This window comes from Rhea pennata, chromosome 1, assembly GCF_028389875.1.
Source record: "Rhea pennata isolate bPtePen1 chromosome 1, bPtePen1.pri, whole genome shotgun sequence".
NCBI lineage: Eukaryota > Metazoa > Chordata > Aves > Rheiformes > Rheidae > Rhea > Rhea pennata.
In genome coordinates, this window is record NC_084663.1 from 199,654,282 (window position 1) to 199,681,754 (window position 27,473).

The 27,473-nt window shown below is 37.1% G+C and overlaps 1 protein-coding gene across 1 annotated transcript in view; it reads left to right on the top strand.

Annotated features, from left to right (window-relative positions):
• GUCY1A2 (guanylate cyclase 1 soluble subunit alpha 2) overlaps positions 1-27,473 on the top strand; it is a 155,602-nt gene that overhangs the window by 124,190 nt on the left and 3,939 nt on the right. The window contains exon 7 of the mRNA XM_062577541.1: positions 18,508-18,662. Within this exon, the coding sequence (XP_062433525.1) occupies positions 18,508-18,662 (155 nt within the window). The remainder of the gene's footprint in view (positions 1-18,507; positions 18,663-27,473) is intronic.

Genomic DNA, 27,473 nt, shown 5'->3' on the forward strand with positions numbered 1-27,473 from the left:
GCTCTTTCTGCATTCCTCCTCTCTCATGTCTTGGTTTTGTCTGTATTAGAATTTTACTTTTGAGCCATTTTATATCAGCAAGATTCTTATTTACTCTACGTGATTATGCACAGGCACATAAAACCCTTCCATACTTCACACTGGCACTGAAGAAGGCTCCATGCGGAGAGGTGGAGGTAGTCCCTTGCTGCCTGCACTCCCACAGATGTGCTCTTAGCTGTTCTTGCTAGGAGAAATCCAAGTTAGGAAGTAATTAAAGTACATATGAATACCTTAGAGTCTTAGTTCTCATTTGTCCTAGAACTTTTTACTATATACGGAGGCAGTGTACGAAGGCCTTAAAATGGATGCAAAGCTCGTTTTGACTCTTTCAAGGGTTTAGCAATGTCAGAACACTGGAAAAAAAGCATTAACGTATATGAAGACCAAGACTGAAACATAATTTGGTAGTTACAGAATTTAAAATCTTCATAGATGAATATGAATAAACAGGCTTTGTCATGAGTCCCCTAAAACAGAGCTGTGTTTTGCCTTCTGTCTCATGCCCGAAACTGCTACGACCCTCCTGCCTTCCCCAGAGCTATCTTTACACCAAGGCATGCTAACCATCACACTGCGTGCTGCCTACTCGGCACCCTATACTCCCCCGTTCTGTCCTACCTGGCCTTTGGCCCAAGTACTCTGTCAGACAGCCTTCGAGGCAGTGGAGAGTTAGTACATGTTAAAAAGTTTAAATGTTGTTCTGTGTGTAACTCGCTTCTGCTGCAGTCTGCTGTCAGCTATCAGTGTCAGCATGGGGAAAATTGGATTGAAATATAGTCATCTGTGTTGTAAAGGAAGGCAGATCCTGTAATTTATTAGTACCTTCTGTTTTAAGCTCTATTGGACTGTACAGAGGTGATGTCAGAAATACCACTTGTGACCTCCACAGAAATGGCATGTTAAAAAACAAGTTTTGTTTTTTTTTTTTTTTTAAATCATTTTCAAAGAGGGTTTTTGAAATGTCTCCAGACAAAACAGAACTGCTTCAGTTCCTATAAAGAAGTACTTAAAATCCATTGTATGGCAACTTTCCAGTAGATTAGGTTTTTTTTTTAAATAAAGTCAAGGATACGCAGAGGGGAGGGGGACTTTTACTGTAGAGACAGAGATTTTAAGGACAAATTTATCATTGTAAGGACATTATCTTGTCCTTAAAACTAGGATGGCAGACTAAAGAAAAAGGAGCTGGAGACGAGGAAGGTGTCAGGCACTACCCTGAGGAGAGCAAAAGCCTCTCTTCAGTCTGATGAGCGTTTGAGGAACCCACCCACTGCACGTCTTTGAAAAAAATAGCAAAGACAGAAGATCTGAGATATGCTAGAAATCAAGGGAGAGACAATCACTGAAGTTACCTGTTAGTTTTACACTGGTTGGTTCAAACATCTGAAACAGTTTAGTAAGGGCATCCCAGAAAATGGAGCTCAGCAGCAGACAATATATCTTTCTCCTCAGAAGACCAAGAGTCACAAACTGTTGGAAGCAGAGCAGCTACCCTGTGCTTGTCCCATTCTAGTATTTTTCCTTAGGTGTCCACAGCTGCTACAGTTTGAGTTGGGATGCTGAGCCGCATGGCTCTGAGGGCTGAAATCGAAGTGCCATGCTCCTGTGAGTATGTCGAATCAGAGCTGAACAAGCTCATCTTGACGTAGTTTGCAGTCTCTGTACCTCACTGAAACTTGCAGTGCAGATACAGCTTTAAGATACTCCAGATAGAAAAATAGCCTTTCTTTGTTTGGACAAAAGCAGAGATACTAAGGTCTTGTGTTCATCTGACTACATTCTGCATAATTAACACAAAAGTGTACTTCCTAGTTAGCAGTTTTTTCACATCTAGGCATAAATTTTTTAAAAAATCTGCATGCTGTTTGAGGTATATTGTCCTACAATTTAAGCAGACTTAATGAAAGGTACCTTTTACAGGATAAGATTTACTTCCCTTTGCTAAAATTTTCATATTAAGTTTGGCAATGTGAACTTGGATAGTTGCTCTGACGTGCTCTGTGTTTATTGTTATAACAGTAATCAATTGCCTTCAAAGGAGAGAAAAGGAATTTTCGTTTCTCTCCCCACATTTCCACAATAGAGAATGGTCTCTGTAGAACATGTATTCTGAATATTATTCAGCTTTCCTGTGGAGATTATTAGAAGTGCATTAGGATTCTCTAAATTTGCTTACAAACTGAGATCAATTTCTAATAAGACTAAATGAAGAAAAATTGTGGTGAGCTGTCAGACACAGTCCACTGTGGTAGCTGCTATAAATGAACTTTGAGAGACACCATAATACGGTCTATTGTAGCAAGTATATTTTGCATGCACAATGCCTGCCTCTTATAATGTAATTTGAATTTAACATGCTATGGCTTTGAAATGTACAAAGCCAAATCATTAATGTGGGGAAGCTTCTGGGATTACTTAATTTGGCAGTGAGTAATCTTAAATATGTTTTGACTATTTTCGTTCAAAGTTCATCTGCAGTATTTTTATATAACTGAATCTTTAAATTTTATGGCCTTACCACTCTAATTAAAGATGTCATTGTTTCCATTTTACATTTCAGTCTTGAAGATTTATAATTCAGCTGTAACATTTTTACTTAATAATGAGTTTATTGTCATAAAACGTTAGTCACTGAGTTTTAGAAAGTACAGTTTTAAATGCATAATCACAGGTTTGTCTGGCTAATATCAGGTAATTAGTTTTAGTCTTTTGCCTCTACTAGTAATGATCCAATGCCTACATCATCAAGTAGCCCAGTGCAACAGGAGAAGATCAGTGTAACGAAGGAGTTGGTGCTGAGGCCCTTACATCTAAACTCTGCATTTTAGGGTTTTCACGTTGGACTAATTTGGTCCCTTGGACTGAACTGCCTGACCACACAGTGTGATCTGAAAGTGCCTGATATCCCTGTAAGACTGGCTCACTTTTGGTGTGCGTCTTGAGCCAAACTACTGGATTAGTTTCCCCTAAAAGGGACCTAGTTCACACAAACCAAAACCACTTTGCAAAGTGAACCAATGTGGAATGAGTGGCGACAGTCAAGGCACCAGCTTCAAAACTGCCCTATTTCTTGGAACCAAAGCTGCTGTAGATTTAGTCTAATTTAACCATGGAGGTTGCTGCCCTTTAGTGAGGTGATACTTTCTTCTCCTGGGGGCTTAATGTACAATTCCCACAGGATTTCGTGTAAAGGGGTTTATTTTGATGCCTATCCACGTGAAGAAGAATATTAACCATCAGCCTGCAGCTTAACTGTGATTGTCTGTGGTGAAGAACAGATCAAGGCTGAAATAACATCAATAATACAATAAAAAATTGTGGCATATTAGCAGAACTGACTGCCACAGTCAGCATTCCTTGCCATCTTCCTAAAAGATGACTGTCTAAAAAAATTATATTAACTCTTCACCTTGGCACGATTACACTCATTTGCTATACGTAATGTACTCATTACTGAAAAGTATATCATTAGATATAGAGCATCATGTTACTATTAAAACAATGCTAAAAATCTCAAGTTTATTTTATAAATACAGTCGGTTCAACATAGTCATTCTGCCCTCCATTTTTGTCTCTAAAAAACTAGAAAAATCTTGCCTAACCTAATCTGATCAGAAATTTTCTCCCAAAACAGGTTTTTGATTCACTAGTCCCGAAGATGTTTTTCAGAAAAACGTGTTTCAAGAAAAATACTGTCAGTTTGCTCCATGACCAGTGGAGACCACATAGCTTCTAGGGTTTCACACCTTTCTTCTCACCTGGATTGCAACTGCCAGAGCTGGATCCTAAGAAGCTCCCAATTTTGTTTACATTTAACTGTTGCTCATACTAGGTGTGGAGTGCTAACCTTGTTTTACGTAGGTTTGTTCAGAGATAAAAGCAGATTCTCCAAGCTCTTTTGGAAGTCTTTTTAAAATGTTACATCCTGGTTCTAACTTCTTTTTTTAAATTTCAAGACTAAGTTTAAGTGAAATTCTTAGGAGAATGTGAGCCTAGTTAGGCTTAATTTCAAGCTGAAGTTCAAAATTCTGTTTCTTTAAGTGGTTTCAGAATGAAAAAAAAATATTTCTCCTAGCCCATCTGTTATTAAAGATGACAGGCAGACAATCTTTTCGGCAGTCATCTGAAACGCTCAAATGCATTACCACTTTCTAATTAGTTGTCCTTAAAAACAGTATGTGCTAGAGTTAGAAAGGAGTAACATTTATTGACGCACGCTGTCCATCTTCCTGTCAACACGCTTATGATGCACTTGCAAGTGTTTTAGTCGTGTCTTAAAGAAAACATCTATATGACGTAGCTTAACACAATTGTCTCTGGAGTCCATTGCTGACATTAATATAGTCTATCGAGCTTCTGAGACGTTTTTCTGGATATTCTTCTTCTTCTTCTTCATTTGTAATTTATTATTTCTAGTTATGTCCCCATCTGCCGTATCTCCCTTTTCGGCATTAACACCTTGTAGATATTTGTAGATTGTTATCAAGTTCTCCCTATTGAGCAATACTTAATCAAGCTGTAAATATTTAGGATTTCTTAGTCTTCTCTCAAACAAATCCTTTCAAGGGTCTGAACAGATTGCTTATCTTTTCAGAAACCACTCCTGTTGACAGTACCTGTGTATTAACATAACATATGTGGTGTGAATGAACTAAAATTCTATGGGAAGGAACTATTTAGAGTGTAATATGACATTCATAGCCCAAAGTCACTCTTTTTTATGACGAGACTGCATGTTAACTCAAATTCATTTTGATGTTTGCTCAGGAGACCTCATACAGAATTTCATAGTATTCTGTCTTGAACTATGTATTTTTAGTTTGGATTATATTTCTAGATGCATTCAGTTTGTGTGATTAATTAACTTAAAATGTGCCTTGTTTATTGCAGATCATTACCAAATACACTAAATAAAGTTCAGCATAATTCATTTTTATTTACTAGTACAAGCTAGATAAGGTTCAGGTGGTTCAGGCATATGTCATGTACTGTATTTCATTTATTCACTTAATTTCAGCTCAGGTTAAATACAACTAAAAATGATTAAGTTGGCATGATTTAATCTTCATAAAATCACAGCCACAGTCCCTGAAATGTCTAATAATTTATTTCTCTCAAACTGTTTTCCCTTAATTTATTAATGCTGAAAGATAGAGTTTGAAATAATAACATTAAGAAATATTTTCTTTTTTTTCCCGTATAGATAATCATAACTATATTTAGCTTTCTAGTGTCATTGCTGCTGCCTATTGATTTTAAAAGGACCATTATTGCATTAGTAAGATCGGTAGCTAGTAGCTAATTTGTTTACTAGTCTAGACTGCATACCCTATGGAGATGACCTACTAAATGAATATTATAAAAAAAATCCATATTGGTCTCAGAAATTTCCATTCATTTTAACAAATCCATAATATAAAGATCACTTTCTACTCATTCTTTTTTTTTTTTTTTTTTTTTTTCTTTCTTTTCCTTCTAACAGATTATTGTGAGGACAACACTTTATTTCAGGTGATAATCCAGTTTCTAGTTCTTTCTGCTCTTTTTCTTCATTTTCATTTCATAATATATTATCTTTATTTTTTAAAGGCAGATATGTTCTATCTTTATTTAGTGATCTAAGACAGAAGGGTTGCTAAGTTTATTTCTCTTTGTTTTTATGGGAAAAGAAGTTGTATATTTTACTCATAATTTTCAGTTACGCCAGTTACATGTATAGTGACTATCTAGGGTTTGAAAAGACAGAGCACAGGAAGATAAAGGAATTTTTTCTCAGAAACAGATCTTACATGCATTTGCAGGGGAAATGTGTAGGGAATGTTACTAAAAGATTAAAGGGTTGGCAGCTACAAAGGTTGAACCAAGGAAGATGGCTTTAGGGGGAAAAAGTTGACTTGAAAAGTTCCAAATAAAGCAAAATTAGACAAGAGCAACGGCAGAAAAGAAGCAAGTAATGATAATGCTGGTAAAGCAAAATCCAGGGCTGGGCATCTGTGTCCTCCAGCTGCCAAATTCACCCAGTTAAAGGTTGGCCGGGCAGCAGTGACAAACAATGAAGTGATAGATATGCCATGCTGTCATCTGCTACTGCATCCAAAACTAAATCAGTGTTTAATTTGTCTAATTTTTCAAAAGAACATGCAAGGATAATTGAAGATTAAACTTGCTTTGTCTTTCTGTTTTAGTCTTTTTCACACATGCAAACATTTTTATTTCTGCGCGTGTGTGTGTGTGTGGGCTCTGTAAAAATAAATTAGTTGATAAAAGATTGTGAAGATGGGCAGAGGTCTTCACTAGCCATATTAACATTCTAAATATTATAATTTTCATATTTGCAAAATGTTTAATATATTAAATTAAAAATAGGAATTTGTATTAGAATTGTGTATTTTTATAGAATGCACATGCTAAAAACAGATGTGTATGTTCCCTGTCTCTGAGAGAGTTATGTGAGAGAGCAAGAGGGAGAGACCCCTGGACAAAAGGAAGAAAAGTACTTAAGCTGAGCATTGAAGTCTTGTCTTCCCACAAGTGATTCACCTTCATCTGAGAACAATTTGTCTCCAGCTGTTTGGATTTTGTCATGTTCTTTACATCATTAGGTCTTTATTTGCTAATTGCTTTGAAAATAATGTTGAAAATAAGATTGAAGTTTTTCTAGTCATGGAAAGACTGAAATTATCAAATTCAAAATAAATATTCCTCCTATAGTTGCGGTGTGGTTAAGTATTTTATCTGAAGTAGTTGAAACAGAAGTAAAAGCTCGTTCGTTTCCATCCATGGCACATTTGATATATAGTAACCATTAGACAGTGCTTATAGATTTGCATCTTCAATCTAAGAATACAGAATGTTGCACAGGAAAGAATAAATTCTACACAAATCGTTATTGTCATCTAACTCTTGTATTGTCTTATATTAGGTCTATAGAACTTGAAGTTCTTAAAAATAAATGGAGCACAGCATCATAACCTTATTTTCAACAGATGTGAGATGTGTAAGGATGTTCTAATATTGTTAGATATTCTAACATTGTGTATGTTCCAATCTAGAGTGTCTGTAGGCCCCACCTGTCTCATGGGAACTTTCTGTACTGTTACAAGCTAATTTATCCTCCTGTTAAGCATAGGGAAGAGGTTGTAGTCAGGCTGGACATCTAATATTCAAATCTATCAATAAAACAACTACCATTATAAGCAAATACGCAGATTTTTTAGCCATTTATAGCCTGCAAAATTAAGCATTTGCTATGCACAGGTTACGGGGTCCTTACCTATCTTCCCACATGGTTGTTCTCTGATTTTTCAGTATTTCATAACCTACCTGAATTGTTTTCATGTTTCATAGGTGCCCTACAAGAGGACTGACTTGTTTCCTGTATTTGTCTGTATTTAATTGAGTATAATGTTTGTTAGATTGAGAGCTGATGAAAGGACTAGTCTCTTCACTTTACACAGCTTATGAACAGACATATTTGCAAAATCTGTCTTATTACTTTTTTTTTTGTTGTGTTTACTGAGCCCATATGGAAGAGAGTGATCCTAATCATTTTTTTTTTAATCTTTAATATGTTTACCTTCATGCTGACTGCAAGAGGCTGGAAGACCCTGTAGAAACCACCCACTTAAAATATATCTTTTCTTTGTGTGAAAACTGTGAATACACCTTTTAGTGGTAAAAGTTTAAATGACAAAGACAGCAATTTAGCTAACAATGTAGAAGACTTTGGGGAGAATCTTCGTACACATACATCGTTATTGTACATAGACTAAATAAGGTTGCATATAATACTAAAGATTCATATTCGTTGATGGTATCCTGTAGATTTAAAAACCTATTATGTAGCAGGTCCTTCCTGATTGTTTCCAAGTTCTTCTCAATGCAGGTCAATGTGAATTTTGTTCGTGTGAGTACATACTATGATGTATCACTTTTCCGCTGAAAGTTTGTTCCATGCTACATTTTAAAGGTTGCAAGATAGATTAGATTTAGAGATCATTCTGTTAAAATACCTGAAGAAATTTCTGGTTGTTATACATATTAAATGATCTCCTGACAGGGCTCTGTCCATCAGATTCTGTTCTTTGATCATTGACACACAGGAGTGTAGCTCATTTTAAACAAATAAGAAGATGAAAATGTTGCAACTTCTTCAGTGAAAGGAATGGAGTCATATTGCCTGTCTTTAGCTTTCTAAACATCAGATATCCAACTCACCCTTGAGCCTCTCTTTCTCTTCCTTTGAAAGAATTAGGCACCTTCAGGAGTGATTCATCCAAACCTTCTTAGATGTTAATTTCAGGATGTGAAGAATTGTACCTTGAGGTTACTCATTTCCTAGGTTTAGAAGGAGTCTAGCAATCTAATTTAGATGAGCTGCCTAACTTCCAGGTGGTTGAAATTAGATGAACTCTACCTAAATTAGCAAAAGAATTGAAGAAGGCTATTCCTTAAGCTTTAAACCGTTATTCCTTTAACCTAGAGGATAGAAAGCTCATCTCTACACACCTCAAGGAGTACAGAGAGACAACAGCAGATGGGGGAACCTGAATAATACCCTGCCCTGATTACTTCCCAAGGCTATCACGTGAAAGTGCTCAGCTCATCAAGCTCATGTCTGCAAGCAAAGAGGAGCACAAAGGCACAAGGGCAGGTGGGGGTAAACTCAAATTATCTACTCAGAGAATGGACAACCTGGCAGAGTTCTTTCTAGGACCATCCCAGGAGAACATCATCCGCATGGGCAAGGTGTGAAGCCCAGCACAATGAGTCAACAGGAGTGATTCTCTGGAATACCTTTCAGATTGAGGGGATTACTACCTGGGGGTTATGGGCACATTATGGGATGCAAGGGAAGAGCATTTCAAGATTGCAAAGGACTTATTACAGGATGTTCAGAGGGGGCACCAGAGGAAAAGAAAGGGAGGGATCTCAGTGATTTGGGAAGGAAAAAACATGGGAAAATAAAGGGAAAGGGAGATAAAATGGGCCTGTTGAGTGTAAACACAAGGCAGGTCAGTACACTTGTCCAGCCATGCCCTGCATGTGATTGATGCAGTCTGCCCTATATTGTTGTTAAAATCAATTTCTAACTCTTTTACTGGGTGTGGAACTCTATTCTTTGTGCATGTGTATATGGAGGTCTGCGTGCCAGCAACTGGAACGGGACCACGGGCCAGAGGGCCCATGTGTTTCTGGTGCCATCAACAAAAGTGAGTGAGAGTATGTGAATGAGTGTGTGATCACTAGTGAATGCTAAGTCTTATTGGTGGACTAGCTGGCAAGCAGGTGAAGTGACCTGGGAGCCAGGTATGTGTGTGTGTCTATAAGAGTAAGATCACAGGGACAATTGGCTACCAGAGGTACCAGGGGAGTCCTGACCAACTGCTGAAGAGATCTAGAGGTCTGGAGAGGGTCTAGGGGTTTATTGAGGGACCTGCTTTTGTGTGCGTATGTCTGTGCATCTGTATCTCGAGAGGTGCAGCACCTGGGACAAGCAAGGATCCAGTGACTGTGTGTCTAAGCCCAGTTACTGAAGGGATTCACTGTGTGTGAGTGTGCACATGTGTGCACTTATGTTACCTGATAGAGTTTATACCAGCAACTGGAGTGGGGCTGTTGGCTCACATGTCCACGTGCCAGCAACTGGGCAGACTGGAGATCCAGACTGGGCAGACTGTATCTACGGCCAGCTACTTGAGGGATGTACACTATATATGTGAATATATGTCCCACAGGATCTTCCTCCTGATCAACCAGAGAGGGGAAGAGCATGAGGCTTTGGTGCTATCTGTGTAAATACTGTGCATGTCTGTCTGTGTCGACCTACGTGGCCAGCCATGTATGTTTGCGTGTATGTGTTGTATATATGTGCTTGTGAGTGTGCCTACTGGGGATACATGCTCAGGTTCAGGTACTGGTTGAACCTAGGTACATGGAGCTGTGGAAGCCTTGTCCCTATTGGGGTACCAGATTTGGCCTCCCTTCTAATAATGCCTACCTTCTTTTTTTAACATAGAGCTTTTTTGTTCCCTTCAATATTTTGAAAATGTGTCATTTATCCTTGCTAAAATATCACCCAATGCAGTCGGTGTATGTCATATGTGTGATGGCACTGTGAGACAAAGATGTCCTCCTACACTAAAGATCAAACAACTTTCTGATTATTTTTTTTTTCTTTTTTGGGTGTTAGTAGAGAGGAGGCTGGGAAAAATCCTCCACTGCTCTGTGGGCTTGCTTGAATGATTAGCTGTTTTTTTAAGTGCCTGAGCATACAGATTCACATAGTAATTAAGTTCCTGCTGTGAAAATTACTATTCAAAGAAAACAATAAGAAATGTTTTTGATTAAATGCTATATCAGCAATGAAAGGCAACATCTTATTGGTGAGGGAGAAGCAGCTTATGAAGAAGCAGATTAGCATAGTGTCTCTTTGGCATTTTAGGAGAAGGATATGGAACTTACTCTTCTTTTCAGCAACCCTAGAAATTTTCATTGGTGTGAATGAGGTTGTTGGTTTCTCATGTAGGGTGAGAACAGTAAAATACTTCAGGCTGGATGTCTCCTACAGATTACCCACATCCTCTTCTAACCTAGACCTTGAGCAACACCTTAAGTAGCGTGTCAAGAAAGGATTTGACCTGAAGAAGGCTGCTCCAATACAAGTTTTCCTCTGGTGCTACAACTAATGACCCCTAAAACTAGTCTGAATCTTTGTAATTTAATAGCTATTGATTTTTACTTCATCTAACTATGCTCCATACTACTGATGAAGCCTTACAGTGGCATGATTTTTCATCACAGGACGTGAAATACAGAATCACAAAATAAAATAGATTGTAAGTAATCTTTGGAGGTCATCTGATGCAACCACCACTCCAAGCAGGGCTAATTTAGATCATAGCTGAAGAACGTAATGGGAGGAGATAAACAAGTTAATCCTGTCTATCTACTGAATATTTATTTTACCTTATTAATCTTTCACATCTGGGGCTTCATTATATAGAAATGCTTCATAGCTCCTTGGTCCACTTGGGTCAGTAGAGATGACTATGAGATGGTTACTGCAGGACCATAGCCCATGGGTATACATGTGCACTGTGCTGGTGTACATCATATTGATTGTAGTAATTGTGTGCCTTTTACACAAATCACATTGCCTTCCCCAATAACTTACTATTTAAAATGGGTTTATTGATCCCAAGGAATTAAATCTCTGCTACTTTATTACTGTATTTTTCATTCTCCTTAAACAATTTTATGCCTTTTAGTTCAAGCAGGTTGAATAATCTTAAATCTATGGTTAAGAAATCTAGGAAAATTTCAGTAGAAGAAAGCCAAGTGTTCATTTCTCCAAATGCTATTAAAATATGGGTGAGACTGTAGTTTAATTTCATAAAACACCTCGTGAAATTCAAAATGATCTAAATTTTTCTCTGAGCAGGTCTGTTTCTTGGCAACAATTCTGTAGTGAGCTGTACTGTCATATGTCCCTTTCCAGAAAGACACTGTGGTATTTATAAATCTATCTAAGAATACAGATAACCCCCACACAAAAGCATATGTCAGGGTATAGCTGTCAGTCCTGTCAACCTGCAGTTCTTTGAAGAAGCAGAAAGGCACATTTGACTCACCAGCGTTTGGCCCTGTTTTTAGAGGTCTGAGCTTTTTAAAGCCTATTTTATGTTAATACATTGTACAAATAAATGTTCCTATGTAAGGCAATTTGTTAAGTTTCTGAGAACAGTTTACTGCTGTAAAAACTGCTACAAATATTGGAGAATGTAAAGTCTTACAGAATTTGGCGCCTCTTGTTTGAAAGGATCTGACAGTGCGTCATGGGCTAATACATGACACACTCTACAGGAGGTGATTTTCTCCTTTCTGAATGAGACTGTAACAAGGAGGGAAGGGAGATGGTCCTTACTGAGACACAGATTGTTAGTAAGTTAGAATAGCCAATGAAGAGTCTTTTATTCCTCTAAGAAGTGGTAATCTGTAATTGCCCAGATAAAATTATCCAAGTTAATGTCTAAAGTCCTGATCCAGCAGAATGCTTACTTAAGTGCTTTGCTGACTTGGGACCTCCATGTGTCTGGAAATACTTCTACACAGGTATTACCTCGTATCAGCCATGAGTTCTGCTATGAGCTCAGCATGAAGTCATGAGCAGCTGCCAGTTACTCACACTATTCAAGCCTGAAATCCTCCGGGCTGACTGGCTGATGGATTACTCCTGGTTGTGGTTGCTTTGGAAACTGTGTCACCTACTTCTCAGTCTGCTCTTACTTCTGCTCTTCTTCAGTTTAGGGTCTATGTAAGGCAAGCAGTTTTGTGAAACTGAATTCTGGGTCCTTCTGGATGTAGCTAACCTGTGAGGCAATCCGAGATTCTTTTTCTAGTATGAGAATATGCTTTTCAGAATGTGAGAACTGTTTATTAAGGTCTTTCCCTCTCTATTTGTAGTGGGAAGAATGTGTACATGTGTTGCTGATTGCAGCCACTTCCACTTCTATAAAATACTAAAATATAGCCCATGTTTGATGAGGAACTGTGAACAACACCTTTCTTTACAAAAAGGATTTCCTTTGGTTCAGGAAATTCCTGAACTAAAAATTACTGGCTGCTGAGAGAGAATTCTGGAAATGATCATGGCAAAAGCCCTATGCTTATCACAAGATATGTTACATGCACCTTTGGTTGAACTGGAAAGCCTGTGTGTACGTAAGGGTAGACTACTCCTTACTGGCAAGACTACTCTTTACTGGCAGACAAAAAGAGATAAGAGCAGACTTTTCTTTTTCGTATTTTGCATTTCAATACAGTCAGCAAGGAGCTTTTCTATTCACCTGAGCATTCCTTCTTCAATTTCACCTCCTCATGTTCTTTATGCTTTCCTCTGTCATGAGAGATACCTAGTTTTCCCTGCTGCCTCCTTTCTCTTCTTCCGAATTACATGAGGGTTTGTTCTTTCTGAAATAGATTTTTAGCCCTTGTGGCAGAGATCTGTAGATGCATTTAAGAAGTATAATTTTAAAAATAATAAGTTTTTCTTTTAAGAATCTATACTGTTTAAGCCCTAACAGTAGATATGAGTTAAGCTCTAAGCAAAAAAGAAATTTTAAGTCTTATAATGCATGTCTCGATATTGACTAAAAGAAAATATGAATTTTAATGTGTTCCCTTGGTTATCAGTGTACCAAGTGTATCAGTGACCATGTTTCGGTTAAAATTTTAGATTTGAGGAAGTTTTATATAATGTTCTTGAGGAAACAAATAATACTTCTTGGACTGTAGAACAGATTTGTTTAGGTTTCTGTGTCTTTCCATTCGTATTTAATGTAAAAAAGAAATCTTCAGTATTTGTATGGGGAAATGAGGAGAGGTAAGAAAGAATGCATTTTTCAACAGAATTTCAAGACAGAGAGACTCTCATGAGCTTTGAACACAAAGCAAATGACTGTATTGTGTCTGTTTTGAAAGTACAGATTAACAGAGAAAGCTATTAAGGAATAATAAATTAATAATGGTGAAATTTAGTTCATGCCTACAACTGCATTAATTTACTTTTTGTAAAATATCTGAGTTTTCAGTAGAGCATTTCCTTTCAACTGTCTTGCAATAGGCTGTATTAGAAACAAAAAGTTCTATTTTCTGCATGGTACCTAAACAAGGCACTGGGGCTTTGGGAAACGATGGAAAGTACACAACAGGTTAAAAAAAAATAACACTTTTATGTTTAAAAAAGTAAAAATCATGCTTTGACAATGAGGAGGTGTAGGAGGTGACTCTTCTCAGATTTAGTACTTCAGAAAAAACACATTAGCAGAAATTTCCATTCACTCAGTTCAGAAAAGCAAAACATTTTCATGTTGCTCATTCTTGTTCCTGTTTATTCTTGTCTCTTCTGTCTCAGACCAGTCTTGTCTGTTTTCATTGACCCCACTTATGATATAGTTCCCTGTTAAGTTATGTCAGAGAATGACTATAGCTTCAGTGCTCCTTATCTTTCCTTAAGAATCTTCTCTGTTTGTCACTATTGACCCAGTCACTGTTTTTATGGTCACTCTGTTATCAGCCTTTTCTGCTCCCTCTGCCTTTCCCTTGGGCCGCATCCAAATATCACTACTTTTTCTTTAATATTTTTGGAAGCTTGCTTTCTTACCCACATAGCTACAGCTCTATTCTCTTTTTGTCTTCATCATAGCAGGCTTCTTTATCACTCTGACCCTTGCACCAAATTTTCCTCCACCTCACTTTTACCACAACTGCTGCAAAGATCAAATTAATTGATCATTCTTCTCCCCATCATTCTCCACTGTAAATTGTTCCATTGCAGCTAGTTCAAGTTTCTCCTCTTTGTCTAAAAGCTCTTTTATAGGTTTCTTGCCCTTTTTCACACCTGGTTGTGTTTCTTTTTCCCATTGTCCCCTCAAATTTTCTACCTTAGAAGTGTCTTCTGCCTTTGTCCATCCCTTCACTGTTCCCTAACTATGGCCTCGTATTTTTTGACTTTTCACAGCTGTCTACTGTTCTCTGTGACAGTTTCCAAAGAGCTGTCTTTCCAGATATATGCATAATGCCTCTAAATTTTCCAGTTCCTGCCTTGGACTCATTTATATGCTCTCCTTTTATCATTAGCCAAATAATTAAGGGCAGATAAAGGAGCAGTCAGTACAAAGGAGGAGTATAAAATATTTATTTTAAGTATAAATGCATAATAAAAAGTTATCTACTATATATGTATAACATATATAATGTACATAAAGGTATAAATATAGCTATGATAATAACACATCCGTGTGTTGCTGCCTAATTTCCCTTTCATGTGTTATTAATAATCTTAAATGGTTACTGTTTTGGGAAAGCACCCATAAGGGCTATAGGTACTATAAGGCCTGGGAACTACGACTATAAATATAAAACTATGACTATTGTTTTAAGATAAGTTCTCTAGACAGATTTTATTTTGTTGCAAAGTTAACATGAGAGGGTAATATCCCCAAATATCACCATCTCATGTTAATCGCTAATAATTTGATCACAAATTTTCATCCTTAAAAATACCTTAAATTATTACACAACACTTTTCAATTCAGTGAGGAAAAATACAGAATAATTTTGTTGCAGATGAAATAAAATCCTGAAGAGACTTTGTTATGAAAAACATAGTTCACTAAAAAACATAATATAATGGTTATTCTTGATATGAGAAGACACACTCAGGAATAATTTGTGGAAATAGCACCAGCATTACGGACTTTTTATTGTAGAGAACAAAATAATGAAGCAGGAGGAGTTTTCTTTTAGGGATGTTTTTGGTGTAATTTTGTGTGATATCAGGCATTTATCCATATGGTTAAATAGCAAAACATACATTGAATTTCATGATTCTTAAATCTCAATACCTAATGGTAACTTCAGTTTCTGATGCTCTTATCAGTAGCTCTGTGCAGTTGTACCTGTGTTGCCAAAACATCTACCTTTTTATTGTAGGAGCATGGCTTGTAACGAAATCAAATGTACTACAGAAAATGTTATTTTCTTCACTAAGGCTAATTACTAGAACAGAGTCTCGGTGATCGGCGGTGCTGTTGTTGGAGAGCATTGCTGATCTGAATTACCTAATGCCTGATGGCCAAAAATATTTTAAATAGGCACCAAAAGTTATGTGGACAAACCCCTCTAAAAAGATAAAACCCTAAATGTTATATATTCGGCCAAACCAAGGAATTTTCTTTATCTCTTTGTATACAAACTGTGATAAATAAGAAAGCCCACTTCTTTCCCGTCCATTTGTTTTTGCTCCCTGCCTCAATATTTTAATGGAAGTTGGCATGGCTTTAAATTCAATCACCTGCCAAAGGAAAATATTTGATATCAAGAGCTATATATTTTCTTTTATTATTTTCAGCAAGTCTAACATTTTGACATTGTAAGGTCTGTGGCTGGTTCCCTTGGCACTTACAGAAAACTCATAACCACAAATGGCATTTCCTCATTTTCTTGTTCAGTGAGACAACCGTAAGAAAATATCTTGAGAGCACTTTCTGTGTGAGTGGGGTTTGGATATTTTTAGGGAGCCTAGCACTTCTGAAACTGAGAATTTGAAGATATTGATCAAAGTCCTCTGTCACTGAAGCATACAATGGTTAAAAAAAAAAATGACTGTGTACAAGGAAGCGCTTTAGGAGTTAAAGTAGGAAAAACACCGCAACAGTTGCAGTCTTCATTGCATGTATTGCAAAATAATACTTTTTTTTTCTACCAGGTCTTCCTTATAATCTAATGTATACTCTCATCTTACTTTCTCAATTGTAAAACAAAGCTAGTGCTTTTCCTTATGGTTTCAATCTGGCCTTCACATGTGGCTGAATGTACCTCAGAGGAGGTCACAGTGAGTGGTTTATTTGTGATCCTTTAATAAGTAGGCAGGGCAGTGGTGGAACAAATAGGTAGCACTAGCTGTGTTCTTGTGTAAGAAATAAGTAATCCTTCTGCCATCTCACAAAAACCAGACATTGTAAAACATTGCTTTGTTATTTACTAAAAGCTGACAGCGTACTTGCTGTTGTGTGAACAAGACTGTCTGCTCTTAATCATTTGCTGAGGGCGGGTATTGATGTGAGTAATCGTTACTTCACTAACTTGAAAAAGACTGCTACTGCGGGAGCTCTTTTAATTGAAAATGAACAACAAAGACCTTAAATGTATGTTGTGACAAAAGCAGTAAACCTTCATTCCTAAAATATCACCAAAGCAATGTAGATGTGATGGGTTTGAACAGACGTTGTTCACAGCCAAAGCAAGTTTGTGGCCCCTTCATGGCCCAGCAGCATAGACTGTTTGAAGGATTTTAATAGTTGCCTTCCAAACTGTGCTAAAAGTTTGATAGCATAGTTAAGTGAAAGCGCTATTCATTCACAGATTTTTTTTTTTTTTAATATTAGTCTGTAATTAACAGAATTATTATGACTACTGAAAGTTTTATGGTGCCTGTGGAAATGTAAGTAACATCCCACTGAATGCAGAATGATATGTTGTTAGATTAGGCTTGGGCTTAGTATATAATGGATATGCTGTTATACCCATTGTCTGTGATGTGTTAAAGAAAGAGGAACAAAATGAGAAAGGTACTTTTAGTTGCATGTTAAAAACCTTAGACACATGGGAAGAACTATAGTCAGTGAAATAATGTAGATCCTCACATCTTCTTAAAACTTTGTGACTACCAAGTTTATAAAATGCTGGCATTTGTCTTAACATAGAGAAAGCTAACAATTAATTAGCTGCAATGTATTCTGGTATGCAAGCTAATAAGACATTTAATTACTTATTTGTATTTGAGCAAGTATTTATTGTATCATTAAAAATATAGAGATTGACAGAAAAAAAAACATAGTAGGATAATAACTGTGAGCTGAGTAAATAAAGGGACTTGGTAAGGTATAGAGTTTTATTAGTAGCTCACTGATTGAATGCCCATCAGATCCTTTGTTATGTCTGTTTTAGTAGCTACTACTTATCTTCTGCACATTATCTCATGTTTTGCAGCAGTCCAGTTGCTATGAGTAAGAGTATCCTCCCAAGAGATAACTATCTGCTTTTGATTCTTTTAATATTGTAGAGTTAACAAGGGAAAGAGATTTCCCTATTTGTAAAACTGATTTTCTTGCCAATACCACTGGTTGTTAAAATATGTGCAGAATAAATCTTCCCTTTTTGATTATTCCCTCTGAAAGAAACTTGGATTGTGACTCCATGTTTTCTAGATCAGTATAATCTCTGTATCTTAGACGGTTACAGCAGAATGGTTGCTAGAATAGACACAGCTTTTTTAGTTTGTTGGGGATTTATTCCAACCTTTTTTTTTTTTTTTTTTAACAAAATGGTTTTAAAAGCCCTTGTGTTTTACTCTTCAGCATCTTTACTGTTGCAATATCTCTCTGTCTGACAAAGTGAAAAAAGCACCACTGGACCTTGAGGAATTTGGAAAAAAAACAAATATGAAAAAGATAAAATTACCATATTCATTCACTCCAATTCATACTCCTTCTGCCAATTTGAGAAAATGTGTATCTTATTTTAAAGCCTGTGTTGAAACTAGTTGCAAAAGTATCCCTCTGTAATGTATCTATATGAATAATGAAATGACTGGCATTGCAGTAATTCTTGGTGATTTCATCCTGTCCTGTCTTGATAGAGGTTACTTCCAGTAAGTGTGCCTAGAAGAAGCAGACAAAAATGGTTTTAGTGGGAAACATGTTCACCTTCTTTTTTGTTTTTAAATATATTTAGTTTAAGCTACAAGGATGAGAGAGCCTATTTTCTTTCACTTCCACTATTTCTTCTTTGGTTTATTATTTCTTTAAAGGGGTACTGTGACTGGCTTGTAAATAAGTGCTAATGACATTAGTTTGGGCAGTACAAGAGGCACTGATTGACATGGATCTCATGATTTTTCAGATGAGGATAGGCATTCACTCAGGATCAGTTCTGGCTGGTGTTGTTGGTGTAAGAATGCCACGTTATTGTCTCTTTGGAAACAACGTCACTCTTGCAAGCAAGTTCGAGTCAGGAAGTCACCCACGTCGCATCAATGTCAGTCCAACCACATACCAGTAAGTGCTGTCAGCCTTTACATTCTGTTTTTATTGCAGCTTGTTTAAAGTCAGACCTTGTGACATGCTCCTTTGCCCATGAACATCAGCAGAAGGACAGCAGAGCATTAGGACACCTGGAAAGAGGTACTGCACAGCTCTCGTAGCTCAGCATCAGGGAGTGCAAAGAAGTCGGACAGTGGAAGCAAGGAATTGCTACAGCAGGGCCAACCATTCCTGCCTAAAATAGCACATAACAGAAATGGGAAATGCCCACCATACTGCCATTAATTTATTCGCTATTACAGCTTTAGGCTGAGGATTTCTGAGGATTTTGTTTCCACCCCCTAGATAAAGCTGATGAAGGAAGCACATTTCCATTGGTGGTGGAGAAAGTCTTTGATTTTGGCAGTGAGCCCAAGCTTTCAAAGACTTCTTATGCATTCTTAGAGGCAAAATTTCTTGTTTCGCACTGTCAAGAGATACTTGATACAAACATTTGCTTAAGAAAAAAAATGGAAAAGGCAAATTATTATCATCAGCTGTTTGAAGGAGTTATGCAAATGGAGAATAGGTTAGATTAAATAAGTTTAGGAGTAACAGCTCTTGGAAAAAAAACAAGACGTTCCTTATTGTTCAAGTTTGACAGCTTTGACTATAAGAATTTCTGCTGCTTGGATGAGTACTGATATACTCACTTCTTTGTCAGGAGATGTAAATCTCATTCTTTTTCCTGCATTATGTATCTGAAATAATTTTCTGAAGCATGATTTTGCTCAAGTTTTAGAACTGCTTGAGTGCGGTTGCATGAGCAGGAGTGTTGGACTACCATTCTGTGAGTCTGTGACTGCTCCTGTTCAGTAAATTTATAAATCATTGCTCGAACAGAACTGCTTTTCTTTTCTTTTTTTTTTCTTATACAGAACTGTAAATCTTCATATTTATTTTTCATATATCTGTCTATGTAAATGAAAGTTTTAAATAGAATTTCTTCATCCAAGACTTGAAGCTTCTGATGTGCTAAAAATATAAAGCAGTCAGAAATGAAAGTTAAAAAGTAATTAAATCTAGTGAATAAAATAACATTCATCTTGAAAGCCTATTCACTCCAGATAAAATTTACAGAATGGAGCAACTACTTTAACAAAAGGCAGAAAAACTGAATGGACTTTTGATCATAAAGTAAGCAGAATCAGGTTCATATTGTTATGTTGTAGCAGGTAAGAGACATATAGCCCCACACTATTCTCAAATATAGAAAATCTGCTCATTTAAATGAAAGTAACTTATATAAATATATAAGAAATTGCTACTTGGAACTTGATGTCACTTAAAAAAAAATGTCTTCCACTGTAGGCTATGAAAATCCCCCTAAGACATTCTTTAAAAAGAGAGCACAAGGTTGTTCATCACTTATGTCCCAGTTTTGAAGACTTAAATGGTAGCAGTGCCTTCGCTTTTAATTTTATACGAATGGATGAGAGGGATTTTGACAAAGAGACCAAGGTCCTATAGCAAGGACTTGAACATATCTTATACAGGAGTGTTTCTTATACAGGGATGTTCTCTGATCTGAGAAGGTCTTTGAGATGTTCTGAAAGTCCAGTCCATGTTTCTAAAGAGGAGAGATCTTAGTGCTTCGCATTTCAGGTTCTGGGGTGTAATTCCATTCAGGGCAATTACGTTGCTCAAATTTATTACACTGAAAGCAGAAATTGGACAGCTGGACACTTTCATAATATTTTAAGAAATGTACAGCAGGAAATACATGCTGTCAATATTTGTGAGAGTAATGATGCATAAGTCTACTTATTTGGACTGTTCTTGGAATGATTAAGTCAGTGCCACTTTTAGTGTGCCAATGACAGCTCTGATTTTTTTTGGTTACAACAGTGATATAGTACACTTACCATGAGACAACTGATCTGGGGTCATTGTAGGTCATCTTCTTACCATGTTGTTGGTGAGAAATCTGTTCTGAAAGCCAGTTTGAGGACTTGCATGTGGAGTTTGCTAGCGATATATGCTCTTATACTGTCCTTTATCCTACTACAAGTACATTTCCTGGCAGAATATGAGTCAGATTTTCTCCCCTTCTATATCTTCCAGATTATATTAAAAAGTGGTCTACAAATTGTTTCTACTCCCTTTAATCCTAGAAATCCCTATTCAAGCATTTGTGTACAAAATGTTTTTCTGATTTTCTGCTCATTTAAGATATTGACCTCAATGGGAACAGGATTGTTTTTATCTTTAAAAAATAGCCATAGCAATCAGCCTTGGCTGTAGGGATCTTCTGACACAAAATAACTAGATTTTTGGATAAAGGGAGCACAGTGGATGTCATCTACCTTGACTTTAACAAGACTTAAGACATCTCCTACTGCCTCCTTGTATGCAGATTGAGAAGCTACAATCTAGATGGATGAAAAACTCAATGGATCTGTAGTCTTAAGAGTCTAGTAGTTAAAATATGTTGTATTCTGTCTGGAGAGCGTAACAAGGGGACTACCATAGGCATCTATACTGGGATCTGTCCTATTTCATCAGTGACCTGAGAGAGGAGACAGAGTGCCCTCTTATCAAGTTTGCAGATGTCACCTGGCTGAGGGGGGAGAAGGTAATATGATTGAGAACAGGGCCTAGACAAGCTGGAGGAAAGGGTCAATGAGAAACTCATGAAAATCAACAAGCGTAAAATCCTGCATGAAGAACAAATGAACCCCTTGCAACAATACAGGCTGGGGACTAACTGCTTGGGGAGCAGCTCTTTGGCAAAGGCCTGGGGATCCCAGTGGGCAGTGAGTTGGACATGGGCAAGCAGTAGGCCCTGGCATCAATGAAGGCCAACAGCATCTTGGGCTGTATGAAAGGGGCACAGACAGAGATCGCGAGAAGTGATTAATCTCCTTTACTTAGCTTAATTAGACCGCATCTGGATTACTGAACACAGTGTTGGGACATCAGAACCAGGCAGAAATTTATAAATGAGGAATTTCAGTGCATCACTGGCAAGATGGTCGACTTGCCTAATGAGGAGAGGCTGAGAGAGCTGGGCTTGTTCAACCTAGAGCAGAGACTGCTTCGGAGGCACCTGACAACATCCCCCATTGCCTACGTGGAGATCATCAAGGAGATAGACCCAGGCTCTAAAATGAAACAAATTCTTGCTTTATGCCACAGTACTAACTTGTGAACTTAAAATTTCATATATTGGGGATAATTTTGACAGCTTTTGAAGCTGGGGGAGCAATAATGATTTTTAGTGAACAGAACCTTTATTTGTGTTTGTTTTGCAATAGCCATGGTGGCAAAAATAAAAAGGTAAAAGACAAGATTCTCCTCTAATTCTTAACACACAAATCCCTTTTTATGCTAGCTTTTGGATAGTCTTGGATATTGATCTCCTGGTGCATCCATAGAAAACTTCTAACTGATTTCATTACTCAGCCTTGCATTGTTGTGGGACTCCTTGAGTCCGTAAAAAGCACAGTCTTTTTTTAGAACAGGAGTATGAAGGACTCTCATGGCTCCTTCTAAGAAGTGAACAGTTAATAGGGCCATTGGGGAGGAGTAGGGATACATGGGAATACATGGGAATAAATCTTGATTCCGCTAGTTTCATTGATAAAAGTTCCATTTGTTTCAGTGCTGTCTAACTTTCGCCCCACTGGATCATCATGTCTAGGCTTATCTTCTAGTTCTGGAAGTTAGGAATTTAGACTGTTGATTTCAAAAAGGGGAAGATGGTAGAAAATTGACTGAATGGTGTAGTAATGTTATTACATAACAGAGCAAAACAAACCACAACAAAATATTGAATTATTAATATTTGCTATCTGCATTAGTGTACTACCTAGAAAATCTGTTGTTACATGCTGAACAGATTCAGAACAACCAATTCAGTGGTCACTTCAAAGAATATCAAGTCTGAGTTCGAGCAACAGACTAAACACGTGGATATAGGTAAAGAAAATAGAAACAACAATAAAATGTATATTAGAATGAGAGACAGTGATTAATTAAGATGAATGGCTAAAAGTAGTGAGAAAAAGTATAGGAACTAGTTCATTTTACATGTTTCAGAAAGCATTTGAACTATAAAGTGAATGTGCATTGGCACATAAGCATGTACTTAGGCTACTCCAAACCCTACCATGAGAACAGATAGGGAGAAGGCAAGAAATGTGATGATGTTGACACAGTGGTCAAGAGAGATTGCTATTACAAAATATTCTGTAGGACAGAATTATTCAGAGCCCCTGAAGGTGATCTAGGAAGTTTGAATTGTAATATAGTAATACTATCAAAATAAACTAGTAATAATCTGAGGCAGCTGTATATAACTTCTTAAATAGAATTTGTATTAGTATACAATTTGCTGTGTACAAATAAAGTGATTCACCACAAACTGAAATGTCTTTATAGCTGACCTTTTACTATATCAGATGCTTCTACCTGATCATACTATGCTCTTGTGCACTCAGTTAATACTTTTATTATCTAAGAAGAAATGTTTTACAAAGTAGATATTTCTGCAATCAGTGTGAAAATAACAGTATCCCACTTAATTAAAACTACTGGCATTTATCATTACGTGTTTGTACCTACCATGCCACATGATGAAAATTCTGGTATATGCTTTTTGCTTACAAAGCATACAGATGCCGAAAATGAGTCTAATACTTATCAGCTTTCGTTATATAGTACAACATTATACAATATAAAGAGCCATCATCATTTAAATTATCATCACACTTCAGAATGCCTATTATTGGTTTCAAACATTTCCCTTTGAGTCCATAATCTGCCTGCGTAAGAATCAGAAATTAAAAATATAAATATAACGTGCTGTTGCCTAGCAGCAGCAGCGAACCTTAGGCAGTCTTGCTCCAGTTACACTTGTCTAGGAAGAGCTCTGAACTAAGACAGCAGTTCTTACAGAGGTGGCCTCTGAATCTTTTGGGGATAAAACCTCATTGCTGTTCAAAATACCCTGTTCTTATGCTTTTCTCTTTTGAACCAAATATGTCTTTTGTCTGTAGGACCCCCTCTGAAGTAAGTATTGTAAAACTGAAAGCACTGGAACAATGTTGGTAAAACTTCCGGTAAAACAGGTGGAAACTGGAGAGGGAATAGAGGATCTCAGACTGGTTCATGTTAAACACACGGCCAGGAAGGAACAGAAGAATATATTCCCCATTTCTTTAGTAAAATGGCAAATCTGGCCATAGGGTTATTTAATTCATCTACATTATTCTGAATAGAATAAAACTACCCTATTCCCCATATTCAGGGAGCAAAAAAAAAAAAAAAAAAAAAAAAAAATCAGATTTATGAGTCTCTTGTTCAGCACACAAGAAATATTAAATACATTTTAATTATTTGTTTTAGTCATGAGTAATGATGTTTATCTACTATTAATACAACATACCTACATTCATCCTGTTTCCCTAATAGTATTACAACATAATGTCCTGGGATCTCTAAGCAGTTATCAAAAGCAGGTAAATGTAATTGTTGCTATTTGTCAAGTAACTATATTTAAGAACGGACTCTTTTGCCTTTTCCTTTCACCTCTGGCCTTTCTCCGTACATATTTCCCTTATGGAGAAGGTACTTCTGGCATCACGTATTGGCTCTAGCTGTTTGCCATTGTCACATACTGGGCATTACAGCCAGCACCTTAGGTCAGGTAAAGATGTACAGTCTGGATGTATCACATGTCTATATCTGATGAGGAGAGAGAGCAACCAAGGGTGTTTTTCAAACATGAAGCCAGGGGAGGTCACCTCTGGTTCACCTATCTGAAGTTGCCCCACAGCCTTTAGAATCGATTAAAAACCTCAGAATTTGATTTTTTTTTAATGCTGATCTTGTTGAATGCTGTATGGAAGAAGTTCTATTTTTACATCATTATGTAAAATAAACTCTATGCATTTTTATAAACTCCTTATGGTTTTTTATTTTTGTCAAATTCTTTTTCCTGCATGCAATTATATCATATAGATGAACAAATGATGTTGTTCTCCAAGAACCCTTTGAGATTAATCTAAGCTTTGTTTCTGATCATCCTTAAAAACTGTTTGTTGTTATATTAATCACCTTATGTGCTATCCTGAGACACAGTGTTATACGTACAATTTAGTTATGGGCAAAAGAGAACACACCTTATATATGGACTCAGAAAAATATTGCCAGTCTAATTAAAGTATTGACAGTCTAGTCAAAATATAACAATTGGTTATTATTAGTAGTCAATTATAACGATACTGATTAGTCAGTTATAATGATACTGACACTCAGAGTCCAAATTAATCTAATTAGCAAAGAAAAGCCACATTAATAATGCAGTTAAAATTGTTATACACACTACCTAGAATCTACCCCTTTTCTCCGCCATTATGCTCACCCTTCGAGGGTGTCTGACCCTTTCTGGTCAGAAACCAGATTTCTTCACTGGAAGGAGTTTGTTTGGGGTGGGATGATCTTCTTGGTCCTGAGTCCCCTCTGGGTAATTTTTATATGTTTTTTAACAATCTGCTTTCATACTCTTTTTTTTTTCCACTGGGTTATACTTGCTTTTCTGTTCTTTTTGATATCTGCTTGATATTTTTGATATTTTGTTTCACCTGCCTCCCTGAGGTCGTATTCTCTTGGTGAGCAGCCACTGTCCAGTGTGGTCTGCGATTACAGTTGTGAGGTTTCTGCTGTCTGTCCGTGCCCATGCCCTTCTACGCTTCATGTTTATTCTAGGACCTTAAGTAGCCTTCATTCTACACAGAATAACTTCTTTTAGATCATTAGCTGTTAGTTAACAATAGGTGGAATAGCATAGAATTCTACGCAGCTAAGCTAAAACTAAAACATATTTTGCTAGACGCTAAACAACTGCTATCACAGTTGCTAAAATCAGCACAAGCCAAGACAAATCCAGGCAACTCCTGAGACCAGCACTGTTAGATCAATACAAAGCTTGTGGCCTTTTAAGGTTCGGTGGTAGGCATCCATCATACTGAATCATATATTGTGATATGCAGTATATTTCATTAGAAAACCAGGTCTGATTCTGTCAGAATCTTAGTGAAATTGAGTTGTGTGAAGGAAAACCACCAATACATGAGTTTCCATAATTTCAAAAATAATAAGGTAAAATGCCAAATTAAGTAAAACCAGGTATACTCAGTCTTTCTTCTTTTTGTTCTCCTGCTCTTTCCAGCATATTTAGAAATTGTCGAGGAAATACAAAGCCATCTAAAATTAGGACTAGGCAGACTGATTTTTGGCTTTACAATAGCAAATTCGTGTCCTTATGTGCAGAATTTCTAGTGAATGCCATAATAATTTGTTACCTGAATTCATGTAGAAACAAAGGAGTTGACATACTTTGTCAAACCAGATACCCAGCTAGTATAGTGACCAACAATTTTTGCCATAGAAGAAGGGGTCAGTCATCTAGCAGTAAACAGACTTTTGATAACCCATTTGGGAAGCCGTTAATTAACTTTTTGTAAATATACCAATTAATAGGTAGGTATGAATAAGGTCACTACAGTTTAATACATTTATTTACACAAAGCTCCCCTCCTTAAGAATTATAACAGAAAGAACCTTTTTTTTCTGTTGATAGCTATCCCTATGAAAGAGAGTATTTGTGGGAGATTGACTTGGATACTTTGCTTTTCTTGGAGCATCCTGTTGCAAGGCAATGCATGTTCTCCTTAGTGTGTCATATTTCTTTGTGAAATACTGCTTAACTTTTGGTGCGTACAAAATAATTTCCCTAAAAGAAGTTTACATTGACGTCCAAGTTTGAGTGGGTGCTTTTTTAAACTCTGATTCAGCAAATTACCAAGTCCTATCATATCATGACTTTTATTTATGGTACATGGAAATTCATTATACTGAGTTAAAATGCATACGAACACGCAAAACCAAAGCTGAATAAACATTTTGCTACTGTTAACACCTTACCGAACTATAACATTCCTGCTGTATAATGTACTGGAGCAGCAAATACTATAATTGGTCTCATATTTAGTTAGATATGAAAATGAATTTGAAGGCTGTTATATAACACATCTGGATACAAGGGATGAGGTTAGCAGTTTATGGCACTTTATGTGTCGAAATGCCTGATTTATCAGTGCTTACTTCAGACCGCACTGCATTGCCTGAAGATAGCTTTTGTGACAAGGCCTGGGAAAAGGGTGAGAGAAAAGACAGCCCTCCGTGCAGCGCAGGCTCAGCGGTGTGCCGGGCTCTTGTGCCGAAGCAGAGCACACCTCCGCAGCTGATCAGTGCTGTGTCTGCTGGGGAAGTGGCAAGGAGTGTTAGCTGGATGCAGCAGCAGTAGAGAAGAGGTTTCAGATGTTTCCAGGTGCTGCATGGACAGTGTGTGCTCTGAAACCTTTGTGGTTGTTCTCAAAGGCTTAGAACATACTGAAGCCTGGACAAGTGCATCCTCATCACTGCTGTGTCTCAAAGCAGCTAGAATTAAACTAGTGCATGTGGTAATCTGTTATGCTTTTTGCTGTGGAAATACAGCTCGAGGGGCAGCTCATCTTTTGTATTTCCAAATAAGTTGCTCTTTCATAATTTCAAAAGAGTTGGGACGTCAGGCTGCACTCTAAGCAGCTGCTCTTCTCACCATCTTATTCCTGCCTTTGTGCAGATCCTTCAGCATTTGAATGCATCTTTTTTTGGGAGGGAATGAAGCAACTTAGCAGACTTTTCTCAAAGAAATCATAAAATGTTTGCAAGAAGGTTTCCTTGAAGCCATTCTTCCTGCTGAGCTTGAAGGCAAGCAGAGATACTTTTTTGTGTGTGAAT